General features: G+C 45.0%; 1 protein-coding gene across 1 annotated transcript; it reads left to right on the top strand.

The window, feature by feature from the left end:
- Positions 1–24,462, top strand: TF (transferrin). The gene is made up of 17 exons (XM_053929666.1): positions 1–156; positions 2,032–2,204; positions 6,290–6,398; positions 7,140–7,316; positions 8,045–8,192; positions 9,018–9,073; positions 9,612–9,790; positions 10,549–10,726; positions 11,842–11,996; positions 12,602–12,692; positions 13,296–13,331; positions 14,697–14,855; positions 16,377–16,521; positions 17,812–17,876; positions 21,485–21,669; positions 22,783–22,972; positions 24,276–24,462. The coding sequence occupies exons 1-17, from the start codon at positions 114–116 to the stop codon at positions 24,308–24,310; spliced, it is 2,124 nt and encodes a 707-aa protein (XP_053785641.1). The 5' UTR covers positions 1–113; the 3' UTR covers positions 24,311–24,462.
- The last annotated feature ends 951 nt before the right edge of the window (positions 24,463–25,413 follow it).

Raw genomic sequence — 25,413 nt, 5'->3', positions numbered from 1 at the left:
GTTGTGTTTGGTCTGCCCCGCCAGGGATAAAGGGGAGCTGGCAGTGTGCGGCGGCTCAGTAGCGGGTAGGTTTGTGCCTGCTGCTCCGTGCCACGCCACCACAGACCCTGAGGATGAGGCTCGTCATCCCCACCCTGCTGACCTGCACGGTCCTGGGTAAGTGCGGGTGAAGGGAGGGACCCTTACACTCCTGACCCCGGCACACCACCCTCTGGGCTCAGAGCTCTGGCTGGAAGCACAGGAGCCTTTCCTCAGCTCTTTGCCTGCTGCACCTCTGCACCTGCTTTAGCACTGCCTGGGGACAGCTCTGCGCCTGCGCGCAACTGCTGGTACTTGCTTGTGCCTGTTACTTTTTCATGCTCTTCTTGCCTCTTGCTCCTCCTCCTTGTCCAGTAAATCTTATAATAGTGGAATACAATAAATTAGAGCACTCCCGTCGTGATTTATGAAATCACTTCGCTGGGGCCTCCTCAGTCAAGTTGCAACAGTTTAGGGTGGCATTCAAGGCCTTCCAATTGATCTCCTCCTCCTCGGCAGTCTTCTGTCTCCTGCGAGTCATTGGCGCTGATAATGTCCTGCTAATGATGCATGGCTGTCCAGAAGGGTTGGAGCATGGGATTTAAAGCCAGACTTCTTGGGTCCAGACTTCGTGGGTAGTACAGCCCAGCCTGGGAGGGTAGGTAAGGATAATTGAGGCCGCGGATCCAGGCACCAGTGGAGTTTGCTGCACACATCCCTGCAATGGGGCCTGTCACTGGATGGTCTCTTGACTCTCATCACCTCCTGAGATTATTGGGGCCCCTTTGTCCTCTAACTTTTGCCTGTCACTTATGGTGCACTTGTCACACCTCTAGAGACTTCCACATTTAGTCATTTGTCTCCCTTGAAATGTTTACCCTGGAGAGTTGGTCCCACATTATTTGCCTTTGCCTCACCCCTTCCCCATCCTCTACCCCACGAGGACCTCATAGGGCTATGCAAGGTAAGTACATGACTGAAGACAAATTCCTGCCCATGGGAACCCCGGGAAGAGTGGTTTGGGGAGGGTCTGCTACTGATTCCTTATGCCTCCTCTGATCTCCCAGGTCAGAGCTGGGATAAAGGGCAATTGGGGCAGTAAGGTCTCTGTGGTCCCTCTTCATGTGTTCTGGAGAACTGTGCCCACCCCCGCTGCTGCTTCTTGTTTTGTGGATATTCAACAGCTTCCCTCAGTTAGTTGACCTGTGGAGAGTGGAGACAACAGAGGGTTTGGGGGGCAGTGCCAGAGCTCACATGATGGGGACAACCCATCTGCAACCACATGGATTTTAGTAGGTACAGACATAGCTGTCTTTATCTTCTCCTAGTTGCAGCCAAAAAGTCTGGTGAGCATTGAGGGGAGCTGGAAACAGGGAGAACCACTGAGAATATGTGGAGTTTCTAGTTATTCCTGGGACAGAGATCGACAGACAAGTGTCACAGGCAACTTCATAATCTCATCAATCACTTACCTCTACTGCCTAACCAGATGTAATTAACTGAGAATGTTACCTTCTTTAGTTCCCTGGACAGAGGCCACACTCTGGAAGCCAGTCTCAGCCACTAATAATAGGCTGGGTGACACTGGGTAAAACATCACTTTGAGCACAGGTCCCTTCTCTTTTAAAAATTCCTACCTTGTTGGCTTCCTGAGTTGTGGCATTCAGCCAGTGCCATAAAGTGGCTGAAAATGCCGTCACATGGCTGAGGCTTATGCCAAATTGCAGTCCTGTGAGTGAGGGAAAGAGGCATGGAGAACAGAGGAGCAGATCGTGATCTCCCATTGGGAACTGAAGGTCAAGCCAACATCTCTCTGGCCAGCAATGGGTCACAAGTGGGAAACTGCCTCCCCTTCTCTTGTCCCCACCTCAGAATGCAGTGGAATCTGTACCTTCATTGTTCATGGACAGGAGAGGGGGCAGGACAGGACAGGGGGGATGTACCTTCAAGTCCCTTCCGAGGGTGCTGCTGTCTCCCCCACTGTAACAGGGACCTCTGGCCTTTCTCTCCTAGGGCTGTGTCTGGCTGTCCCCAGGGAAACTGTGAGATGGTGCACCATCTCCAGTCATGAGGCCAGTAAGTGCTCCGATTTCCGTGATAGTATGCAGAAACTCCACCCTGAAACTGGTCCTCTTGTCGGCTGTGTGAAGAAAACCTCCCACACTGAGTGCATCAAGGCCATCGCAGTAAGTCACCGCTGCCTAAAGGAGAGTGGAAGACAGTCCCTACTTTCCCTTGTTCCTGTGCGTCTTGAATCTGTACTCACACATAGGAGGCTGATGTGTGGGGCAGTCAACCCCCACTGTTAATAAAATCCCTTCAGAAATGGACATAGGAGCAGCCATCTTTAACGAGTCTTAGAGGAGAATCCAACGTGCTCTGAAAGGGGACTATTTTGAGGCACTTTTTTCTCTGAATTCAGGGGAAAAACAAGAATGTTTGCTATCAAAATGATCATATAACATAATTTGGAAGTTCTTGATGCACCATGGGAAGTAGATGAATGATGCTCACAGGGAGGAGGAATACAGGGTCAGGGTGGCAGGTGACAGCTGAACCCTTTGTTTTCTGGTTTTCCAGAACCCTCTTCACTCCTTCAGCGTTGTTCCTGCCCTTTTGAACCTGTGTCAGGCGCTGTGCTGGGCATTGGGGCTGCAGTGAATTTAACAAACGTGGTCCTTTCTCTCGAGGAGCTTACAGTCTAGTCAAGAGAGAAGAAAAACATGCAAAGAAGCAGACATGTAATTTCAAATTGTGTGATGCACAATGAAGGGGAAAAGTAGAATACTCCGACAGAGCACTGGGCGTCAGGGACATCTCCCTGCGAGGGAACAATGAAGCTGAGACCCCAGGGAGGAGCACGGGCAGGCCAAGGGCCAGGGCACCATACTCCAGGCATTGAACAACAGTGTGTGCGAAGGGCCTGAGACAGGGGAGAGCTGGGCTTGTTTGAGTTGCTGTAGGAAAGCCAGGGTGGCAGTGCAAAGCAAGGAGGACACTGGAAGGAGCCATAATGTGGGAGAAGTAGACTCAGCCAGATGGGGCTTAACTCAAGGAACCAGCAATTTGGTACAAACAACTCATGTGTTCTGTTTGTTATTGTTTTTTGAATTGGACCTCAGGTACCATTATGGCTTAATTATAGCCCTTGAATTATGACCTAAGTTCAGCTTTGGTCTATGCATGCCCTTTTTTATTTTTAAATATGTTAATAATATAAAATAATACTATGCATGATGAACCCACCACAAGCTCTGAAAACTTCATTACCGCCAACAGCTTACGTCTATAGGGCTACTCTGCGGCAGCACTGGATTCTGTGGGAATGGCGCCACTTGGGGTGGTGTAACCGCTGGGCCTACTCACAAGGGCCTATGTGTTTCCCCTGCCTGAGCAAATAGAATCCTGATTTTTTTTGCCTCTTATTTTAGTTTTAAGACTTACATAGGTATGTGTGAATGAATGACAGTCTTGTTTCTTGAAAAATTGTAAGCTTAAAATTACTTTATTTTCTGATACTTGTTTTCTTCCCAGTATTATGCTGAGACTCAGCCATGTTGTTGAATGTGGCTATTGTTCATTCATTCTCAGAGCTCTACAATAGTCCATTATGTTAGTATACCACAGTTCGTTTGTTCTTTTCTGGTCATTAGGCATTTGGAGTGTTTTCGGTTTTTGTTACGCTAATCAGAGCTTAAGGAATATTCTTACACAAATTTCCTGGGATATAAGAAATAAAAGTTTGTTTTGAGTATATATATATAGGGGCAGGCTTGCTGAGCCATGGGATGTGTATTAGACTTTTAAAACAATGCCAAATAGATGACTTTTTTAGCAAATACAATATGGTTATTTCAATTTACCTTCCACTAGCAGTGCAAGAGAGAATAATCCATGTCATTCCTGGTGAGTGTGATATTTTATCATGAAATAATCTCAATCTCTGGCAGTGCTTTTTGACTAAACGCTGATACACACATACCACATCAGCTTTCTTTTGGTTAGTATCCTCCTATACCTTTTTCCATTCCTTTATTTTCAGCTTTCTGTGAACTTAACTTCAGGTGTGTCTTTTGAAACTATGTATTGCTGGATTTTGTTTATTAATGCCATCTGACAATTTCATTTGTTTTATATGGTAAATTAGACCATAAATAATTAGTTATTATTAATAAATTTGGACTTATTTCTGACATATTACTTTTTAATTTCTCTTAGTCCTGCTTTCCCTCTAATTCCTAATTATTTTTTTCTGCTTTTTAAAAACTTAGTTTGTACATATATGTTCATTTGCATTGCTTTCCTTTTATTTTATTCCCCCCCTACTAGTGGTGAATTTAAATAGTTTATTTTGTTCAATTATTCCCCTAAATTTTTATTATATATTTTTAGCTTACTAAAGTGTTATAGTAAAATAAACTGACCCCCTCCCCCCACCAGCCTTGCCAAACAATGAAAGGATTCTGGAATATAGTAGCTCAGATTTCCCTCTTCCCTGTTTAGATATTACTATTTAATGTTTTATATCTATCTTCATTAACCCCACAGTGTAGATACTTTGTGTATTTGCAGACACTATAATTAATATAAATATATATTTAAATATTTTCATTAATTTATTTTTAGATAGAGGGGACGGGAGGGAGAAAGAGCGGGAGCAAAATATTGATGTGTGAGAGACACATCTCGTACACGCCCAGACCAGGGACTAAACCTGCAATCCCAGCATGGGCCCAGACTGGGAATCAAACCAATGACCTTTCACTTTGCGGGATGATGCCCAACCAACTGAGCCACACCGGTCAAGGCTAAATATAAATATATTTATATGTGTATGTGTGTGTGTGTGTGTGAATGCATATGTGTGTGTACACATATCAAAAAACTCAAAAAGAGGAAGGGAGGAAGGAGAGAGAGAATATTTGATTAACCTACATTTTTGCCATTTAATTTATTCACCATTATTTTTCATATTTCAGACCACCCTTCTGGACATGTTTTCTTCTTGAAATATGCCCTTTTGGCGATCCTTTAGAGTACATCTCTTGGCATTAGACTCTCCCAGTTGCTTGTTTTTTGCATTGTTGCGTACACCAAAAGGTTGTGGGTTTGATTCCCCGTGAGGACACGTATCTCGTTTGTGGTCGCAATGCATAAGGGAGGCAACCAATCGATATTTCTATCTCACATCAATGTTTCTCGCTCTTCCTTCCTCTCTCTCTAAAATCAATAAACATATCCTTGGATTAGCATTAAAATTTTTTAAAAGAGAAAATAAATTACAGATATGGTGAAAAGGTGCCTAAAATATTTAAAGGGAACTATTATTTTAAAGTTGAAATAGAAAATAAAATAACAACAACCAGCAAGTAACAGTGTAATGGAAAAAATAAACCCATTCTGCCTGGATTTGAATTCCAGCTCCATTACTTACTACGTGGCCTTGAGAAGGGACTTAAAGTGTCTCTATTTTTTAATAATGTAAAATGCAGCTGACTTGGACTGTAGTGAGCTGTGACAAGTCTGAGCAAATGAGTAAATGAACAATGAGCCATCATGGAAGTAATGATTGTTTAGCACTTAGTGCAAAGTGAAGCAAGAGGTTAAAATTCAGAGAAACGCTTAATCCATGAATGAAAGACTCCTGCAGTTACATGGACCCAGGACAGAAGGTACACTACTGAACACTGAATCAGAGTGGAGAAGACAATCATCAAATCCCCACTGGCCCAGAACGAGGGCTTCACAGTGACTTCTGAGAAGGTCTCAGCAGAAGAACCAATATAAAGAGGTCACCAGACCAAAGCACCAGGTGCTCAATGTAAACATGTGTAAAAGCATGGCCAGGCAGGCAGGCCCGAGTCATTGGCTGCAGCCTCCTTCAGAGCCTGCAGTATATGGCTGTGCACCCTGGCTGGTGAGGGGAGGGCAGCTTTCTCCCACCAGGCCTGCTGGGTGAAGCCTCTGTAACTCAAGTTGTTTCCAAAAGATCACACATGGTTTTCTGGGCCAAGGGCCAGACTTCTCACCAGGGAAAAGAAAAATAATCCCTTCCTTCCTCTATGTGGGAGGAATAGGAATATGGGGGCCCAATTCCCTCACCAGGGTGCTGGAGTCAAATGAAGCTTGAGTTAGTGTGTGATGCGGCCAAGCTGACAGTTTTTCCAGCCCCAGATCCAAGAAACCCGGCCAGTCGCCCTCACCCACCTGAGTGTAGGCGGGCTTTCCTAGAAGGGAGGGCTTCACTGGTGTCTGGTCTGTTTCCTTTCAGGCAAAGGAAGCAGATGCTATAACACTGGATGCAGGTTGGGTGTTTGAGGCGGGCCTGGCTCCCTACAATCTGAAACCTGTAGTGGCAGAGTTCTATGGCTCAGAAGCCGGTAAGTTTTCTCTGGGAGCCCCAGAGACAGTTTGTAGCCACTGCTCTCCCCTGAGAGATGCTTGTTCTCTCCTGGCAGAGTCTTGTCTTGTTTAGGAGGGTGATGGAAGAGTGAGTGGGCAATGAGGGGCCCTACTGGCCACCACAGGTACAGCTTGAGGCCTCTGTGCCTTTGGGTTGGTTGAGGGCTGGTGCGGCTGACACCAACCTCCTGGGCCAGGAAATGTGCTCCCTGGAGAAACAGAGCAGACTGGGTACAGCCTGACCTGAGCCATTAGGGTTTAGAGCTGTATAGAGAAGTCCCCAAGAACCACGGGTGCCTCAGGCAGAGGAGAGACCATACTGGAGCACACACACGGAGTCCCAACAGCCTTGTGACTTTTCTGAGGGTAACCTCGCTATCCCTGTGTCTGTGTCAGGGGACAGGAAATAGTTGGACTCAGGAACATGGCCTCCGTGCCACAACTCCAGTCTCCTGGTACCCCCCCCCCCGCCCCCCCCCCCACCCCGTGCACGGGGCGTCTTGCCTGTGTTGCCTGGAGGGTTATTGCAAATGTCCCCTCTGTAATCCTTTCTTTCCCCTCAAGTCTTGGAAACTTATTCTGACCCCTCCCTCTTTACCACCCAACCCAACATGAGTGTGGCTTGTGGGTTCCTCTTCCCCAGTGAGGAGCCCAGCAGTGATGAGCAGTGTTGCCCTGAGGCCCAGGTTGCAGGTCTTCCATTCACACTGTCTCTGCAGATCCACAAACCTACTATTATGCTGTGGCCGTGGTGAAGAAAGGCAGCGGCTTCCAACTGAACCAGCTCGAAGGCAAAAAGTCTTGCCACACAGGCTTTCGAAGGTCCTCTGGGTGGTATGTCCCCATAGGCCTACTCTATTCACAACTGCCTGAGCCACGTGATCCTCTTCAGAAAGGTAAGTGGGCAGGAGAGTGAGTGCCCTGAGGCAGACGTCCCTTCTGTAGGTACCCACATAGGCCAACCTGAGGTCACTCAGTCATAATCAGGTGTCATGTGTGATGACTCTTGGGGTGGAGGTGGGAGGTTAACCAGCTTTAGACTGGCTGGGTCTGTTCCACCAGCAGCCCTTGGGAGCTGTCAGCTGAGTCTTAGCTCTCAACACCCCAGTGTCTCCAGTGTTTGGAGGAGTGGGGGTGAGGGCATCAGGCCTGACAGAAGGTTCAGGCAGGTCCAAGGTTGCTGGTCCCCACTGTCTTCTTTCCCCCTGGGGTGCTTTCCTTTCTCTGCCTCATGTGTCACCCACTCTGCTGGAGCTTTCTCTGGTGGCCATCTGCTGGCTATGCAGGCATGCACCTACCCAGGTGGGTCTGGCATCTCCTGGGCATGGTTTCCAGAGTAGACCTCTCTCTGAGCTGTTCCAATCTGACATAGCAGAGAGAGGGGCTCACCGCGACCTGAGACAGGTCTTTGTTGGTGGCAGGCAGAGTTCTAATTCTGGGGGAGGGCAGGGGTTAACCTGGTCCTTTTTGAAACCCTGACCTTGAAGAGGGACCACACATAAGGCCAGCTGGGGCTGGTATGCTGGTTTTGCTCTGTGTTCACTCATGAGCCTGGGCTGGGAGCTGTAACTGTCTCTGGCCAGGCTGGCTCATGCCCTTTGTTCCCCATCTTTGTGTTGAGCAGCAGTGGGCAATTTCTTTGCGGGCAGCTGTGTTCCCTGTGTGGATGGGACAGTCTTCCCCAAACTGTGTCAACTGTGTGCGGGAAAAGGGCCCAACAAGTGTGCCTGCTCTACCCACGAACCATACTTTGGCTACTCGGGTGCCCTCAGGTGAGTGAGACTGGCTGCTGGTTCATGGCAGCCAAAGTGTGCAATGTCCTCAGGCTGGGAAACCCTCCTGGGCCACCGCAGAGCCCAGCTTGCGACAGGAGTGTTCAGGAGGCCTAATCCCCTCACAGTGACTCAGAGAGCCAGCTGGGTCTCCCCAGCCAGGCCAGTGTATGCTCCCTTCATGTGACATTGATAAGGATGCCCTTTATCAAAGAGTCCCCCTTTTCTAGGGACTTTTACATTTCCCCAGAGCCCTTGAATCTGGCCAGTGTGTCTTCTCACTGGACTGGGCAGAACCTGAGGGGACAAGCATGTCCCTCATGTCTGGGCCATTCTTCAGTGACAGGCCCTTTGCTTTCTATTGCAGCACTCCCTTGCTCAGTGTACTGGCCTCTCTCCTGTCTCCCGTTCTTGTCTCTATGCGGATAGCTCACATGGCTCCTTTCTTGCTCCTCCTTTTTCCTTGGTGATATCCTACAGTTTTATAGCCAGCTAAGGCTACTTCTTCTCCATCAGGAAATACTCTGCCTTTATCCTCCATTTCAGAAGTTTGAAAATTCTGCTCTGTACTAAAATATCTTTTGTGCCTTTTTACTGCTTTCGGGCACACAGTGAGAGACCTCCAGCTCCTGTGAGCTCATCCCTCTGACATCAGTGGTACCCTAGATATCAGCACCCCATGGTGCTTCCTCTGCTGTGGGATGGCAGAGAGGCCTCCACCAGGCTCTCCCCTTTGTCCCAGGGCTGGATAATGGGATTAGACCCTCAAGCCTAAGGAGAAGGGTCTGTTCTGCAGAAACGCTCCTAATATATTTCTTCTCACAGGTGTCTGATGGAAGGTGCTGGGGAGGTGGCCTTTATCAAGCACTTGACAGTATTCGGTAAGTGATAGAAGAAGAATTTGCAGATCCCCTCCAAGCAATGGACCTTCTCTTTTTCCTGCCTCCTTTTTCATGCTCAGTAGTCAGACAGCACAGTGTGTTCCTCCTTTATCACTGTTTGGGTTCCAATGGGTGCAGAGGTATGCAGCTGGAGGGTCCCTGCCTTGACCCTTGGGCCTCTTTCCATCATTCGATTTCCTGGATGTACAGGGACCCTCCCTCCTTTTAAGTGTTGCCATATAGTAAAGGATCGGGGGCAGGTCTGGCCAACTTTGGCCTGTAGTTGGCCTGCTGAGATGAGACCAATTATGGGATATGGGGCAGTCTCCCCTGCACTGGGTATCAGAAGCTTCCTTGCCTGTAACTGGCTGTGGGATCTTGAGCAAGTCAGGTTCCTTATATTCTCTGGCCATCAGTGTTCACTCTAGGCTTCTCAGCTCATACATTTTACAATGCCATGGGATTGCAAGGGAGGGGGAGGAGGACCATAGCTCATGGCTTTGCCTGCAGTAGGTTCATCTGGGCTTTCCTTCCCCAGAGACCCTTACAAACCAGAATGACAGGGACAATTATGAGCTGCTCTGCAAGGACAACACCCGGAAGTCAGTCGACAAATATAAGGAATGCCACCTGGCCAGAGTCCCTTCCCATGCTGTTGTGACCCGAACTGTAGATGGCAAGGAGGACTTAATCTGGGAGCTTCTCAACAAGGCCCAGGTACCAAATCCACTGCCCTCCTTCCTACTTAGTGGTCCTTTGCTTGGACTGGGGGCATTTTCCTTTGTTCCTTTATTGCCACTGTAGAATCTTCTGTTTTCAGGACACAGTGGGAATTATGCCACACACCTTCCACTTATCTGAAAGTGCCCAGCAGGCATTCTTCTGCGTGGCACAGAGCCCAGTCCTGCTTTATCGTCTGCCAGACCCCTACATTTTGGATCAGTGATGTAAAGATGTTCCTTATTGCTCCATTCCATTTCTTTCCATCTGTATCAGGCCTTATAGGACAAGGGCAAACACTCCTTTCCTCAGAGGCCTTCCATGACCTCCCCAGAAGGAAATGATCTCTTTCCTGTTGTCCCTCCACCTGACTGCAAGGGAGACGCAGGCACAACCAGCTTTACATCTTTCGAGCAGCAGAATGCCAGAAATGAGCCAACTATCACCCAGCCTTCCCATCCATCCACCAAGAGTTTAAGTGGCAACCATACAGTGTCAGCCTCTGACTACTTCTTTTTTTGTAGTCAGTGAGCCATCAACCCACCCAGGGAGACAAGCACAGAAACACATCCAGGGAAACAGAGCTGGGAGGGGAGAAGGTGATGACCAGCATAGAGCAGGCCTGACTGCCCTTTTTACTGGCCTCTTGAAAATGTCAGTTTAATTTCGTTTTCTGGGGTTTTAATTTTTCTTCACAACCTGCTTTGTCACTGTAGCCATTCATTGTTTTTTGTTTGTTTTTTTACCATACACAGGAACATTTTGGCACAGGTAAATCTGGAGGCTTCAACCTCTTCAGTTCCCCTCATGGGAAAGACCTGCTGTTTAAGGACACTGCCAAAGGGCTTTTAAAGATCCCCCCTAAGATGGACTCCAAGATGTACCTGGGATACGACTATGTCAGTGCTCTTGAGAACTTGAGGGAAGAGACACGTGAGTACTTGGGAAGGACAGTGTGACCTTAGGAGCTTGGAAACATGGTGAGAGTGGGAGCTTGGAAACCTGCTGTCATGTTATCTGCCCTAGCTATTGGACAGATGCTAAATGGCATTCGTCATCATGAGATGGGCCTGGACATCACCAAAAGGCATTAAAGGAAATTCATTCTTAAAATGGTGTTATTTCCCTTGTATAAATCAGTTGGCTGTCCCAACTACTCTATGAAGTCAATTAGCCTGGCCCAAAGTCAAAGAGAATGAAATCAATTGCGTATCTGCAGCTAGTACATGGCCAACATGTGGCCTAGTGAGGCTGGAGCTCTAGACAGGTCCATCCTGTTCTTAAATTTCCTTGGGTCGCTGGAGGTTTGTTTGATCATTTACTCATTCAATAGACATTTATTATCTGGCAACAAATTGTGCTAGATGCTGTGTATATAATGGTGAGACAAATATAGATTAGATTCTGCTATCATGGAACTTTTTCACCAGTGGAGAAGACAGATGTTCAATAGATATAGTCATTCTATTGAATGATCGATTTAAAAGGAGAGATTTACTCAGAGGAAGCTAAAAAAACCCAAAACAGAACAAAATATCATGGTCCTATGAAATCATGAAACAAAAACATGTCCTGGAGTTAAGGTGAGGCTTTCCTGAGGATGTGACTCTTGAGCTGAGTCTGAAAGTTAAGCAGGTGTCCATTTATTCAGCGGAAATTTATTGCACTGATTACGGGCCAGGCATGGTCCTCAACAATGAGGGTGCTGTGGAGAAAAAGACAGGGATGGCCCTTGCCTGCATGAGCTTATGTTCTCCTACAGGGAACAGAAAATAAACAATGAACAAATAAAGAACAGCTCAAGTGGTTAAGTGTTATTTCAAAAAGGAGAAAAAAACTAGCCTGGAGTGATAGAGTGCCCAGTAGTTGGGAGCATGATAAGAAGTCAACCAAGACTTAATTGCCTTTGCTTTCTCAGATGATTAATTCCCTGAATGGGATCTGTTTGGGCAAATCCAAGCACTTTCATGAATACAGTCAGGAGCATTATAAATGGCAGGCAGCTTCTGGTGACTTTCTAAACTCCCATTCTCGTTCTTATGCCCTAGGCCCACTTGTCCCAGAAAATAAATGCCAGAGTGTGAAGTGGTGTGCCGTAGGCCACCATGAGAAGGCCAAATGTGATGAGTGGAGTATAAGCAGTAATGGGAAAATAAATTGTGAATCTGCAGAGTTCACTGAAGACTGCATTGCCAAGATCATGGTATGTCACTCTATGGATCGTCTCTATAGGGCAATGTCCCTGCCACTGCTGCCTGCCTGTCCTTAAGGCTGAGGAACTATTCCTGGGAATAAGATGAAAACCCAGGAGTATTCAGACATGTGGGCAGCTAACTCACTGGGCAAAATGAGTTAAGAACCTTGCCCTCACTGTAGGAGCCCAGCCCCACAGGAGCTTCAGTACTTTTGAGCTAATAGATCTGATGGGTTCCTTGGGGCTGGGCTCCACTCATCTCCTTTATAGGAGAATTCTTGGTGTCCGAAGGTTGTTGTGGGAATGTCTCTGAGACAGTGTGTCCTATTAGAGAACAGGCAGACTGAATGTGGGTCTTTGCTCCTGAAGAAACTAAGCAAGGCACCCAGAATTGATCATCCATTCATGAGGGTTTGGGTGAAAATGACAGTACATTTTATTTTCTATGCTGGGTTTACCTGGCTGATTTTTTGGAGATCCAGAACTAGCAATGGCTGTCTCCTGGGTCATTCATGACCTATGCTGGGAAGGCTGCTTCAAGGAAACACCCGGAAGAGCAAATGGGACAATAAATGGCCTCTTTTCATCTGCGGTGTTGGGCTGTGTCTTTGCAGAAAGGAGAAGCTGATGCCATGAGCTTGGATGGAGGATTCATCTACATCGCGGGCAAGTGTGGTCTGGTGCCTGTCCTGGCAGAGAACTACAGTAAGTAGGGGAGTTGCCCCTCCGTGTTTTATTTCCTCTAGGCCATGAAAAAAGGAGATGGGAAGATCATAGCCTGATTCATACCACATCGGCCATAAAGCTCTTGCTTACTGAGCACCTCCTATTTTCCAGGCTTTGGGCTCCCTCATCTCTAATCCCCACAGTTACCTTGAAGGATAGATCTTCTATCATACCTTCCACCAGGGGGAATGGAGGCTTTGCACTGTGAAGTTCTAGCTAAAAGAGACTGCAATGCAGAGGGCATTGGGATTCCCACTTGGGATTTCTGGCAGATCTTCTTGCTAGCAAAACTCATACTTCTCCTGTGGCCCTGATGCAGGGATTCAAGTATAGTAGGCAGGGACAACTGTAACTGACCCCAGAACAGACAGAGCAGGAAACTTGAAATTCATAATTTTGGGCTACATTCCATAGGCCAGTGAGTTAAAGTGAATTTGCACAATCAAGAGGGCCTGGGCTTTTGGGGAATTTGTGATATGTAGTTTTTCTGGCTCTTTTTTATTCTGATCTACAACACAAGAAAGGCATGATTTTCAATCTGTAAATGAATATTTAATGACTTCTTAATTTTCTCTTCTACAGAAACTAATGACAATTGTGAGAAAACACCAGAAAAAGGTGAGTTGGGATTGGTAACCTCATGAGTTTAAGATAAATTCCATTGGTTTTGGGAAAGGGGAAGGCAAGTTTAAATTAAAATCAAAAGTAGAAGGCAATGAAAGAGATCAATTTTTGAATGCAAAAGAATCATGGAAAGATAGTAATTCGCACTGATGGTTACTCTTTTATACTTGCCATGACCTGCACAAAAGATTTCCCATTTAATCCTGTAAGGTGGGTCTTGTCGATTCATAAGAGGACCAACAGCTGAGAGAGCTTACAAGCTGTCTAGGGCCTATATTCAGTAAGCAAATCCACACCCTCCTCACCGCTCCTGACTGCCTTGCATTACATTAGGCCTGCACAGTGTCAGATGAGAGTTAGCACTAGTGAGGGGCCTTGTATTTTTGTGGCTGGCAGGGAGGAGGAGATTGGCTCACACAGACAGATGTCTAGGAGTATAAAATTACCCAGTCTCCCAGCCAGGGCTGGGCTCAGAACCCAGGCCAACCTGGCTCTCACCCAGAGGTCTGGCTGGGGTGGATCTAGAGAGATGGGGTGGGAGCAAGTCAGGAAGTCTTACACCACGGTGGGCACTGGGTCCCAGAACCCCTATGCTCAGGCCTCTCCAGGTTATTTCCCAGCTACTTGTGTGCAAGTCTTTCCTGTGATTTCCTCTGATTACAACCTCCACATCTTTTTCTATTACTCAAGGAGCTAAGCTCATTAGCAGAACATGGAAAGACCCATTCTTATTCCATGGATAATATAACTTCTCTGTTTTTTGTGTAGACAATGTATCGAGTTATATTAGAAAGTGAAATCTTGGGTTCATGTTATATTCCCAAGTTACAGGATCAGCAACTACCTGCTGCTAAAGATGGCAGCTGGCTTTTGACAGTTTCCACTTCACATATTTATTTTGGCGCAAACCTGTATTTTCCTTATCACAGAATATCTGGCCAGAATATTCCCTGCGGTCTACTATTCATGTACTACTCTTTACTAGAATTGTTAGTGTATAAAGTGTTGGAGTTACATGTACTCTTCCGTATTCATTCCTCTGATATTCTACAGTGGAGGATGAGTTGCTGATTTCTAATTTCAGCAGCTTTGTGCCTTTGGGAAGGGTCATATATCAGCCATTGTTCTGATGATAATATATTCTTATTACTTTAATTTTTTCCGTTCAGATTAATCTCCCTCTGACAGGGTGACTTGGACTTCACCTTACTCAGTTATTTGGAAGGGCCCTTTCAAAGACAGTAGGAATGATTCCGAATAATTTTGCTTCCATAGGGAGATGGCAGACTTTGACTACAGAGAGACAGTCTGGAGGGCCTAGAGGTGTCAGTACATCCCTTTTTGGTCTCTTTCTGGTAGGGTATTTTGCTGTGGCTGTGGTTAAGTCATCAGCACCAGATGACCTCACCTGGAACTCGCTCAAAGGCAAGAAGTCCTGTCACACTGCAGTAGACAGAACCGCTGGCTGGAACATCCCCATGGGCCTACTCTACAACAGGATCAACCACTGTGAATTTGGTGAGTGAATCCCAGGAGGTCACTGTAGTCAGGATAGGGCAGATAGAGGTATCCTGGAAAGAGAGTGGTACGGTACAAAGCACTGCTGTGGCCCTGTATCTACAGTAGTTAAAATTTGGTTAAAGAGGACCTCAAGAAAATACCTAAAAGGGATGGTAAGGCTGGGCAGATGAATCAGAATGGTCTTTTTGGTTGCACATAATGGCTTACCTTTCTCTCTACTAAAAAAGAGGAGAGGTGAGCAGTCTATGCTGATATGATCATTAGAAACCCAGGCTCCTTCCCTTTTCCTGCTTCCCCATTCTCAGCATGAGGTCCCCATCTTCAAGGGCACCCATAATTGCCATCACATCCATAATCCAGGAAGCCTCAAGGAGCGAGGAGTAAGGGCAACTTAAAGTATATGCCGCCTACTGTTAACTTCTTAAAGAAGCCATACAGGAAATCTAACCCAACTACTTCAATTAACTTCTCACTGCTCAGGACTTAGGCACATAATAGTCTACTCAGCAGTCAGAGAAGCTGGAAGTGTCATGTTTTATTTAACCAGACCTTGTTAAAAAATTAAAAATAGAATTACCCTAGGATCTGGCAATTCCACTACTGAGTATTATCCAAAACAAGCAAAAACACTAACTCAAAAAGATATATGCACTCCCATGTTCGTTGCAGTGTTATTTACAATAGCCAAGACATGGAAACAATGTGTCTATTGATAGATGAATGGATAAGGAAAATGTGAGATACACACATACATACACTGGAATATTATTCAGTCATAAAAAATAAGGAAATCTTGCCATTTTTGCTACAACATGGATTGACCTCGAGGGCATTATAGTGAAATAAGTCAGACAGAGAAAGACAAATACCATATAATCTCATTTATATGTGGAATCTAAAAACAAAAGAAACCAAACTGAGCTATAAGATACACAAAAGACATTGGTGGTCGCCAGGGGCCAGGGTGGGGTTTGGACAACATAGGTGAAGGGGATTAAAAGGTACAAACTTCCAGTTATAAAGTAAGTAAGTCATGGGGTGATATGCAGCATGGTGACTAAAGTTAATAATGCTGTGTGCATATTTAAAAGTTGCTAAGAGAGATCTTAAATTTCTCATCAAAAGAAAAAGAATTTATAACTATGTAGGGTGACAGATGTTAACTAGATTTATTGTGGTGATCATTTCAAAATATATTCACAGTCATTTTGTTGTACACCTGAAACTGATAATAATGCTAAATGTCAATTACATATCAATAAAATAATTAGTGGAGAAAAAAATTTAAAAACTAGAGCTTTGTTACTAAGGAACAAGGGGAAATGGCTATTGGGTCAATAGCTACAATCCTGCTATAGGGCTTTGTAGGCAATATGAGTGTGTGGGATCCTCAGGTCTCGTTAAGGTCTTGGCGGTCTCTACCTGTTTTGGGCCATACACACCTTTTATGTGTCAGATGAAGGCCATTCATATTGACTTGATCAGGAAAAGCTGACTTCCTCTTGTCCTTCTGCACAGATAAATATTTCAGCCAAGGCTGTGCTCCAGGGTATGAGCCAACATCCAGTCTCTGTGCTCTTTGTATTGGCTCAGCAAATGTTCCAGGAAAGGAGTGTCAACCCAACAACAATGAGAGATACTATGGTTATACAGGGGCTTTCAGGTGAGTCTTATAACACTGATATGAACATAATTACACCTCCAGCTCTCAAACGATTCCTTTTTAGGAACTCAGGAGAGTTTCTAATGTTTCTAGTCTGCTGGTTCTGCATGTATCAGGGTGCCACGTTCAGCAACCCTACGAAGAACGCTTTCACACAGAGTCTCAGACCTGGCTGTCAGAGACAGCGAAGACTGGCAGTATGATACAAACTAGAAGCTCTCAAGAGAGGGCAGTTTGCCCTCTGGGGACATTTGGCAGTGTCTGGAGATGTTTTTGATTATCAAATAGGGCTAGAATGGGCTGGGGGTGTTACTTCTGACATCTAGTTGGTAGAGGCTGCTAAACATCCTGCATGCATATGGCAGCACCCTACAACAAAGAACGATGTGGTTCAAAATGTTACAAGTGCCAATGTGTGGGGACCCTAACACAGCTGAATACAGGGGCTGGGGGCCTGGCTTATGCCCTTCCGTGCATTGTTGGCAAACCTGCAACCATACTCACCTGGAAATATATAAAGTAAAGCACATGATTTCTACATTCCAAACTACATCTCTATTCCATGAAATGTTTATCATTTTTATAGAGACACCTGTGCATCTTATGACGTAATACTTTTTAACTATCCTTTCTCATTCAGGCCTGTGTTACTTAGTAATTCATGAATCCATCAACTTGCACAATGATGGTAGTATTGTAACTGAACTTCTCAGTAGTAAAAGAAAAAAAAAAAACAAAGGTTATTCCGCACTGGAAAACTACTCTCTAATACCTGTTTTAATACTAGGAAAATGATGTAGCCCTCTCTGTTGGAGAAACTATTCCAGAATTTAAGATTTAGTGTGTAGAACCAAGATTGTATAACTCACAGGTGGCAAACACAAGGCCCACAAATCCGGCCCTCCACTTGTTTTATCTGGCCTGGCACCTTGTTTCTACCCGGCAGCAGCACCAAGCTCTCACTTAACTGTTAAGGAGTAGTTACATTTATACAGTCCTAAAATTCCATTTGGCCCTTTGAAGGCAACTGCGAGGCTGATGTGGCCCCTGGTGAAAATGAGTTTGACACCCCTGGTATAACTACAAACCAAATCAGAGGTTTTGTTTCCTGTTTTTTTACTACTTACATTAGTGATAATCTATTATTAGTGATAATAGATTAATGATAGAAGGGGAGTCATAATTGCTGATATCAGATGGCCAGCCCTAGGTCTGTAAAGTGGCCCTCCTGAATGACAGATGTATCTTGCTGACTTCCTCTCTCCTTCCTTCCTACCTGGCTCTCTGTAGGTGTCTGGTTGAGAGTGGAGACGTGGCCTTTGTGAAAGACCAGACAGTCATACAGAACACTGAGGGTAGGTGCACATCCTCCTCTGCCCCTAAAAATTGGGGTTGCTGGGTTCCCTTGTGCTCAGGATGCTGGGTGGAAGTGTTATGGACTCTGTCAGACTCCATAGCTCTGATTCTCAACCTTTTTGAAGTGAAGAGAGAAGTTTTCACGTGGGCAAGCAGAATGCTGAGGACTGTGAGGTTCCACTGGCCCTAAATTCTCTCCTAGAACCCCGACCATGGGTGCAGGCATCGTGTTGCCTGTCCCCTAAACACTGCAGGGCACGTTTCTTAAGAACAAGGATATTCTCTTATATGCCTACAATATGATGATCAAGATCAGGACATTTACATTAACATGGATTTAATGCTCATCACATCCACAGCCCATATTCAGATTTTCTGAATCACTGCTAAAAGGCACTTTATAATTATTTCCATATTTCCAGGTCCAATATATATTCCAATGTATTCTATGTCCACTGGAAAAAACCTAGAGACAGTGGCACATCAGTAGTGATGAGCACCAAGATCTTGAATCTAGAACCGCCTCCAATAAAAGGAACCAGGGCCCCGTACAACCATAGCTGATTCTAGAGCTGGGCAGGAAAAATATAAGGTGAGCTTGTTACATCACAGTGAAGGGCTCAGAGTCATGGACATTTGGAAGCATACAGGAAACATTTTGAAGGACCTCTCACTGGCCAAATCTGGGATATTCTAAACATTAAAAGACATAATAATAATAATAATAATAATAATAATAATACAAAAGATAATAACCCATTGGATAAAATAAGAATACATGAGTCCATCCTGATTAAACAAATGAAGGTAAAAAGACAGATCTTCCTTATCATACAATGGTAACTAAAAAATGTAGAAATAATTACAGAGTTAAAAAAACTATTACTTGGCACCCAGTATAGTAATAATTTATTCAGTCAAGAATCATTACTGGATACTAAAACTAGTGGGTGCATACTGGATGGCTATGACATTAAAAAACAAAACAGGATTTTTAAAAAGTCAGTGAGAATGACGAGTAATTCATCTGCCCGCTCTGTGTTACTGCTTATGGAACGCACCACAGTCCACACAGCTGTGAGCTCCTTCCTTTCCTCGTGCCCCTTCACACAACCTCATCTTGCCTGCAGCTCATCTAGAATCAACTAGTGTGGCACCAGCTTGTCCGAGAAGCCTTCCCTGACGGCACGCACACATTGACAACAGAATCCTTTGTGCATGTTGCTAGTATCATTGGATTTATCACATTCTGTAATGAACTGTGGCCACAAGAAATCTTTGAGCTCTTTCTTCCTCCTTTTATATCTCAACATCAACTACAGTATGTGGCACACAGGAGTTGCTAAGTCCTTACTTGAAGGAATATTGGTTTAGCTAATTTTTCTTTCTTCCCTTCTATTATTTTTTGCTTTTTCCTTCAAGGGCTGTCCTTTTTCCTGCTGTTGAGTGTTACCCTAAGACTGGTTCTTTGTTACTTCTTGATTTCTTTTTGTATTCTTCTGAGTAGGGCTTCCCTCTCTAGGCTCCAATTCCCCACTGTTTGCGATGACCCTAAAAGCCATACCCACTGAGGGGAATTTAGAGAGGAGGCCTAACCTCCCATCTAAAAGCATTCCAGGATCTCTATTTGCCATGTGGTAATTTTTATGTACAAAGTACATTGGCACAACAATCTCAACCTGTATAAATCCAAGCTCCTTGTATTCTCTCAAAATCCAGTCCTCTGCCCACGGCCTCTGTCTGTATTGAAGACTTTACTACATGCCCTGTCAGTTAAGCCTAGATCAGTTCCTCAGTCAGCATGTTTTTTGTTTCTTCAAAATGTATCTTTTTTAATTCTTTAGTATGTTGTAATATAGAGGAATCAGGATACAAAAGCACGTGGAGTGTATGATCCAATTATTTAGATATGTCTTCATATTACATGTGTGTATGTTGAAAAAAGACTAGAAGAAACGCACCAATCTTGAAAGTGGCTGCTATGGGATTAAAAGTGCTTCAGAATTTTCTTCCTTAAACTATGTAGCATTTTACAAATTACTTTTGTACAAAATCAAGGATTACTATTACTGGAAAGAATAAGTTTTATCATGCACTTCTAGATGCCCACTGCTACCCTCCTAACCCAGACTGAAGCTCCTCCCATCTCATTATTCTTAACTGTCCTGTTCCAGGCTCTGGCTCATACATTAACATTGACTTCCATTCATAAATCCTCTTAGACCCACCTTTCCTCTTGCCAAGTGCCACACTCCATCCCACACTCAAGGCCTTTAGTGTCTGGGCATGGCTCACTGTTTCGGCTCCACTGCCCGAGACTCTGTCCCAGGGGGCCATTCTCCTTTCACCCTTTGGAAGCACCAGGTTCGTACCTGACTCTGAGTCTTACCAGTGCCCTCCCTCATCCCCCTGAGAAGCATTCCTTTCTCCTCCTCTCAATCCTACACGTGTTATAAGATGCATGTAAAACCTTGCCTCCTCCACCTAGCTTCCCCTAAGTAACGTACTCACTGTGTTGGTTCTGAGCTCACACAGCATTTAGAGTGTGTATAAGATAGAAAATGTTATTATCTGTGCCCTGAATTTTTGCTTTTGGCATGTGTGCTATTTTCCCCTCTCTAATAAGACTGTGTCTTGCAGAGAGCTGAGAACATAGTATTACATAAATGCTTAAATTATATGTAGAATAGGTGGGTTTGGAGAGAACAATAATGGATTTTATTTGCAAGGTGTTGATTTGGAGGGACTGGTAAGAAAGGAAAGGAGAAATGTTAGAAGGTGAGCGAAGATGTGTGCAGTTACTAGGGAGAGGCAAGAAATTTGGAGTTTCCTATTAAAACTAAAAGTGTACATTCAGGGAGTGTAGGAAACAGGTATTTTAACTTTATATATAAGTAATATAAAATTTTATACTGGTGAATTCATGTATTAGTTGTTCAGTTAAATGAAGAAAACTAACTGGAAATTAAATTAGGAAAAATGTTGCAACACTGCATTTTTGGAGAGAAGTATAAACTGGGAAAACATATTTGATGTTTGCCTCTGGAAGAAAAGCCCAAATCCTGAGAATGGGTGAGTTTTCTTCTCTGGAGAGGATCCGGAGAAGATGAAGCGAAGGACTGAGGACAGGGTATGGACCTGTGTGCACAGAGCGCAGTGCGTATTTTCACGTTGAGCCAGTGTGAGTGAGTCAGACTTAAAACACTGCTGCACTTTCCGAAAGGGCTTCTGGCAAAGCTCTTTTGCTGGCTGGTGCAACAAGAGAGAGCACAGAGACTGTCAACTAGTTGAGGGTTGTGTTCTTTTTATGCTTGGGTAAGAGGTCCAAATGCTTTAGAACTTAGTAGAAATAAAGAACTTTTTGAACAGGATCCACAGAATATAGTCCATTCTTCCCTGGCTGGGTGGGGCAGGCTGGAAAGGGTGGTCACTAGGAATTCCTGCTAACTCTCTTCCTCGCCACGTCACTGTAACCTCACACTGAGGTATACTTCTGCTGGCCACTGTATCCAGGCCCTCCACACACCAATGGGTCTGTCATATCCCCCGGAGAGGGTGTCTTGACCAAAGCCGTCAGCTGTGGCTGACCCGCCTTCTCTATCTCCAGGGAAGAACCCTGAAGCTTGGGCTAAGAATCTAATGCAGGACGACTTCAAGCTGCTGTGCACTGATGGCACTAGGAAGGCTGTGACCCAGGCTGAGACCTGCCACCTAGCCCGATCCCCAAATCATGGTGTTGTCTCCAGGGAAGATAAGGCAGCTTGTGTTCGCCGGGTGTTACTTGACCAGCAGGTATAAACCAGCCACCCACCCTTTCTTTCTGGGTGATTATTTGGTGGGAACTCACAGCTAAATGCAGCCTGCATTCCAGCATTCTCTTTCTGGAAACTAGAATTGGGAGGGTATGGATGGTGGAACTGGATCTCCAAGGCCTTGCTCTCTTGGTCACTGGAGATATTTACCCATCTGATTTGCATGTCCTCAGGTCTGCCTTTTTTGCTTGCCCTTAACCTTGCTCTGTGGTACCTTCATTTTCTGCACATCTACGTTTTTTTAAAAGAAGGAGACTGATTCTGTTTCCTAGACCTCCTTGACACAGGTCATGAAATGAAAACCTGTGTTTCCCTTGCTTAGACAGACTAAGAATCACTTCAATATCCAGACAACCCAAGACCCCTACCCTCACAGAGCGAGCCTTGGTGGGGAGAGGGGCTGTCTAAGTATTCTAATCTAAAAGGCTCCTCAACTCACATCACCACCTTCCCCTCAACGACAGCTTCCTGCCTATTGATTCACCATTAGTTTTCTTTTTTAAAAATTAAGATAGCATATCTCCATGAGTCCTTTTAAGGTAAATGATAATAATAATTCAGATTTAATGAAGACTTCTTAGGTGCTAGGTGGAATGCTAAACTTTTCATAATCATCATTTCACTTATAACCTTAGGAAGCCTGGGGTGATCAAGCCTCTGGCCCAAGATAGGATCAAAGATGTAGTCAAACATGAACTTGCAACAACCACCTGTACCACTCTTCACTGAGTGGCTCATGTTTAATATCTTCTCTGACAATAACACTTGGAAGGGAACAAGTTTCTGTCCTTTCATTTCCTGGAAGCAGCCCCCAAGGCCCTGGCCAAGGATATAGAGAGATCACAGAAAGCAGGAGTGAGTGGCTGGGTGGGAGGGACTTCACAGAGCAGGTAGGCCTTCATGTGAAAGCATGAAGCCCGGGCCAAAAAAGGGTGAACACCAGGTGAGGGAGGGGGAGAAACCCTGAGGCATCCTCTGTAAACTCCCTTTCTTTCCGAAGCTGTTTCCCAGCTTTCGGTCTCCTCCATCTCATCCATGTACTCCTAGCTGCTTGCTACCACAGGTCCTCATGCACTTTCTGTTCATTTGACAGGCCATCTTTGGAAAAAATGGAACTGTCTGCTTGGACAACTTTTGTATGTTCCAATCTAAAACCAAGGATCTTCTGTTCAGGGATGATACAAAATGTTTGGCTGAACTTCAGGACAAAACAACATATGAATCATACTTAGGAGCAGAGTATGTCACGGCTGTGGGTAACCTGAAACAGTGCTCAACTTCGAGTGAGTAGGAGGAACAGCATGGGGGAAGCTACAAAGCAAAAATGGGCAGGGCTCTGGGTGGTGGGTACAAAATAAGAAGTGGGCTATAGTCCCCAGGAGGTGACTAATGGACAAGATGAATTAATGACGGAACAATATAAACCCAGAACATATGGAAGTCTACTTGTACGGGCAGATGGCAAGGAGGCCACGAGCACTGAAGTAGTGAACTGCCTGGATATGCAGAATTCCAGACTAAGAGGTTTCTGTGCCCATGCCCATTGCTATGCACTAAAATCCTTTTTAAATTCAGAGTTGCACTGTCCAATACATAGGTAGCCCCTAGCTACAAAAGCTATTTAAATTTAAATTAATTAAAATTTTTAAAAAGAAAAACTTAGTTCCTCAGTCACACTAGCCATGATTCAAATGTTCAACTACAGGTGACTCCATATAGATGCGCAAAGATAGCATTTCCATCATCACAGAAAGATCTTTAACACAGCATTACTCTTGCCAGCTTGAACAGCAATAAGTTCTGGTAACTATAAAGTCATACATACTATTCATCTGAAACACCAGGTTTCTCAGAATTAAAATACAATAAAACACACCTTTGCACTCTATGTCGGACATCATTTAATCACTTGAAATCATTTGGAAGATGTGGGTGAATAACATGGTTATCTTTTGTGTGCACATAAGTGAGCCATGGTCCTTAAAATACTGATTCCAGGCCCTGGGGATACTGATTCACCAAGTCTGTGCCACAGTCAGGGTCTTTGCATTTTAACAGCTGCCCCACGTACTTCTGATGTAAGGAACATGTTTCCCGTGGCCACTGCTGAGAGGACCCAGACTATATTTATTTAACCTATATCCTCTAAGAGGGGAGAGAGTCCAGCTCCACTGCTCTCTGCTCCATCGTCAGCCCCAAGTACAGAAACTGGCACGTGCCAAGTGTCTAGTGCCTCTTGCTATGGTAGTTCCTCACTTGCCTAAAGAGGTCGGAAATAACAGTCCTTTCAGGTTCCTTCCAGTCACATGGCTCATGTGTGGAGCTCTGCCTACAAGACGCAAGGCAGGGGATGATGTAGAGCAGGGAAATCGTGTTACCATCTTTGGCATGGGGCACCACCTGGGATAGGCACAGTGCTGTGCTGGCAAGTGGAGAAGGCCACTGGGAGAATGACCGGTCCAGCCATCAGAAGAGCACGGCTATGGTCTGAATGCTTCTGTATTCAAAACTAGCTATTCATTCACTCAACAGACAATAAACACAGGTAGATATTGACTGTCCTACCTTTCTTCTCTGCCCCTACAGAACTCCTGGAAGCCTGCACTTTCCACAGAGGTTGAAATCCAAAAGTAGGGCCATGGCCGGATGGAGATGGGAGCGCACGTGACCCATCAGCTTCCCCTGGTGTTGCTGGCCTGAGTGGTTTGGCTGTCTTCATAGTTCAATGTTGGTGCCAGTGCAGGAAATAAAATAAAATTTGTTATTGGTTCTACGTTTTAAAAACTTAATTCTTTCCTAAATGTTTATCCTGGAAGGATTTCTTTTATACTGTCCAACTAAATACATGGACGACTGAGTCCTTCCTTCAGAGCTGAAGATTCATCCGATCCTTCCCACTGCCTTGGGTGTGGTCCCAGAGCCATACCTCCTGGATACAGTCCCAGTAGGAATTCGCCCTAAAAGGGGTCTGCGTGGTCGATATAATAGAATCAAGCATCTATCGCTCTGTGTGTGTGTATGGTGCTAGGGAAGGGGCGGGAAGGAGTTATGGAGATGGACTGTTCAAGTGAGTACCAAAAAAGAATATAAAATATTTATACATTTAAAAATATTTTAAATGAATTTCATCAGGTCCTGACTCTACCTGGTTGGCAAAGTGAATCACTGGGACATCTTCTTGCTAAAAATCATCCTTTGACTCCGATTCCCACAGCAGTCATTGCCCTGTCTCCTCCCCTCACTTATAAGGGAGCTGTTTCCACACCTCACTTATTATTAGTGGCTGAAGATATAGAAGTCAGTCTTCTGCTGCACTCACTTCTCTGTGGGTATCCTGGCAAAGGTCACCATGCACCTGCAGTTGTGAAAACCAACTTCAGTTCTTTCCTTCTTGAGTCCACTTACTGCACTTGATACGGCTGACCACTCACTTTTCCTTGGAACTCTCCCGAGCTTCTCTGTCCTGGCAGTTCTGTCCATTTCTGGCCTTACTTTGGGCTCAGCCTGCTGGCCTTGAAACTGTAGGGAAGTCTTCCTGAGGATCTTTTCTTGACCCAATACTCTTCTCACTTTGCAGGCCACCCCCCTAAACAATGTGAATGACTCCTGGGCATCTACCTGTACTTCTGACCCCTGCCTCCAGTGTCTCCACACTCATACCTCCTCCTCCTTACTGTGGATCTATACTGTAGAGTTCCCTCAGCAACCAGAAATCCAACAAGTC

The sequence above is a fragment of the Desmodus rotundus genome, chromosome 8, assembly GCF_022682495.2.
Source record: "Desmodus rotundus isolate HL8 chromosome 8, HLdesRot8A.1, whole genome shotgun sequence".
Classification (NCBI taxonomy): domain Eukaryota; kingdom Metazoa; phylum Chordata; class Mammalia; order Chiroptera; family Phyllostomidae; genus Desmodus; species Desmodus rotundus.
Note: the sequence above shows the minus strand (reverse complement) of the source record. Positions and strands in the feature narration are given on the sequence as shown.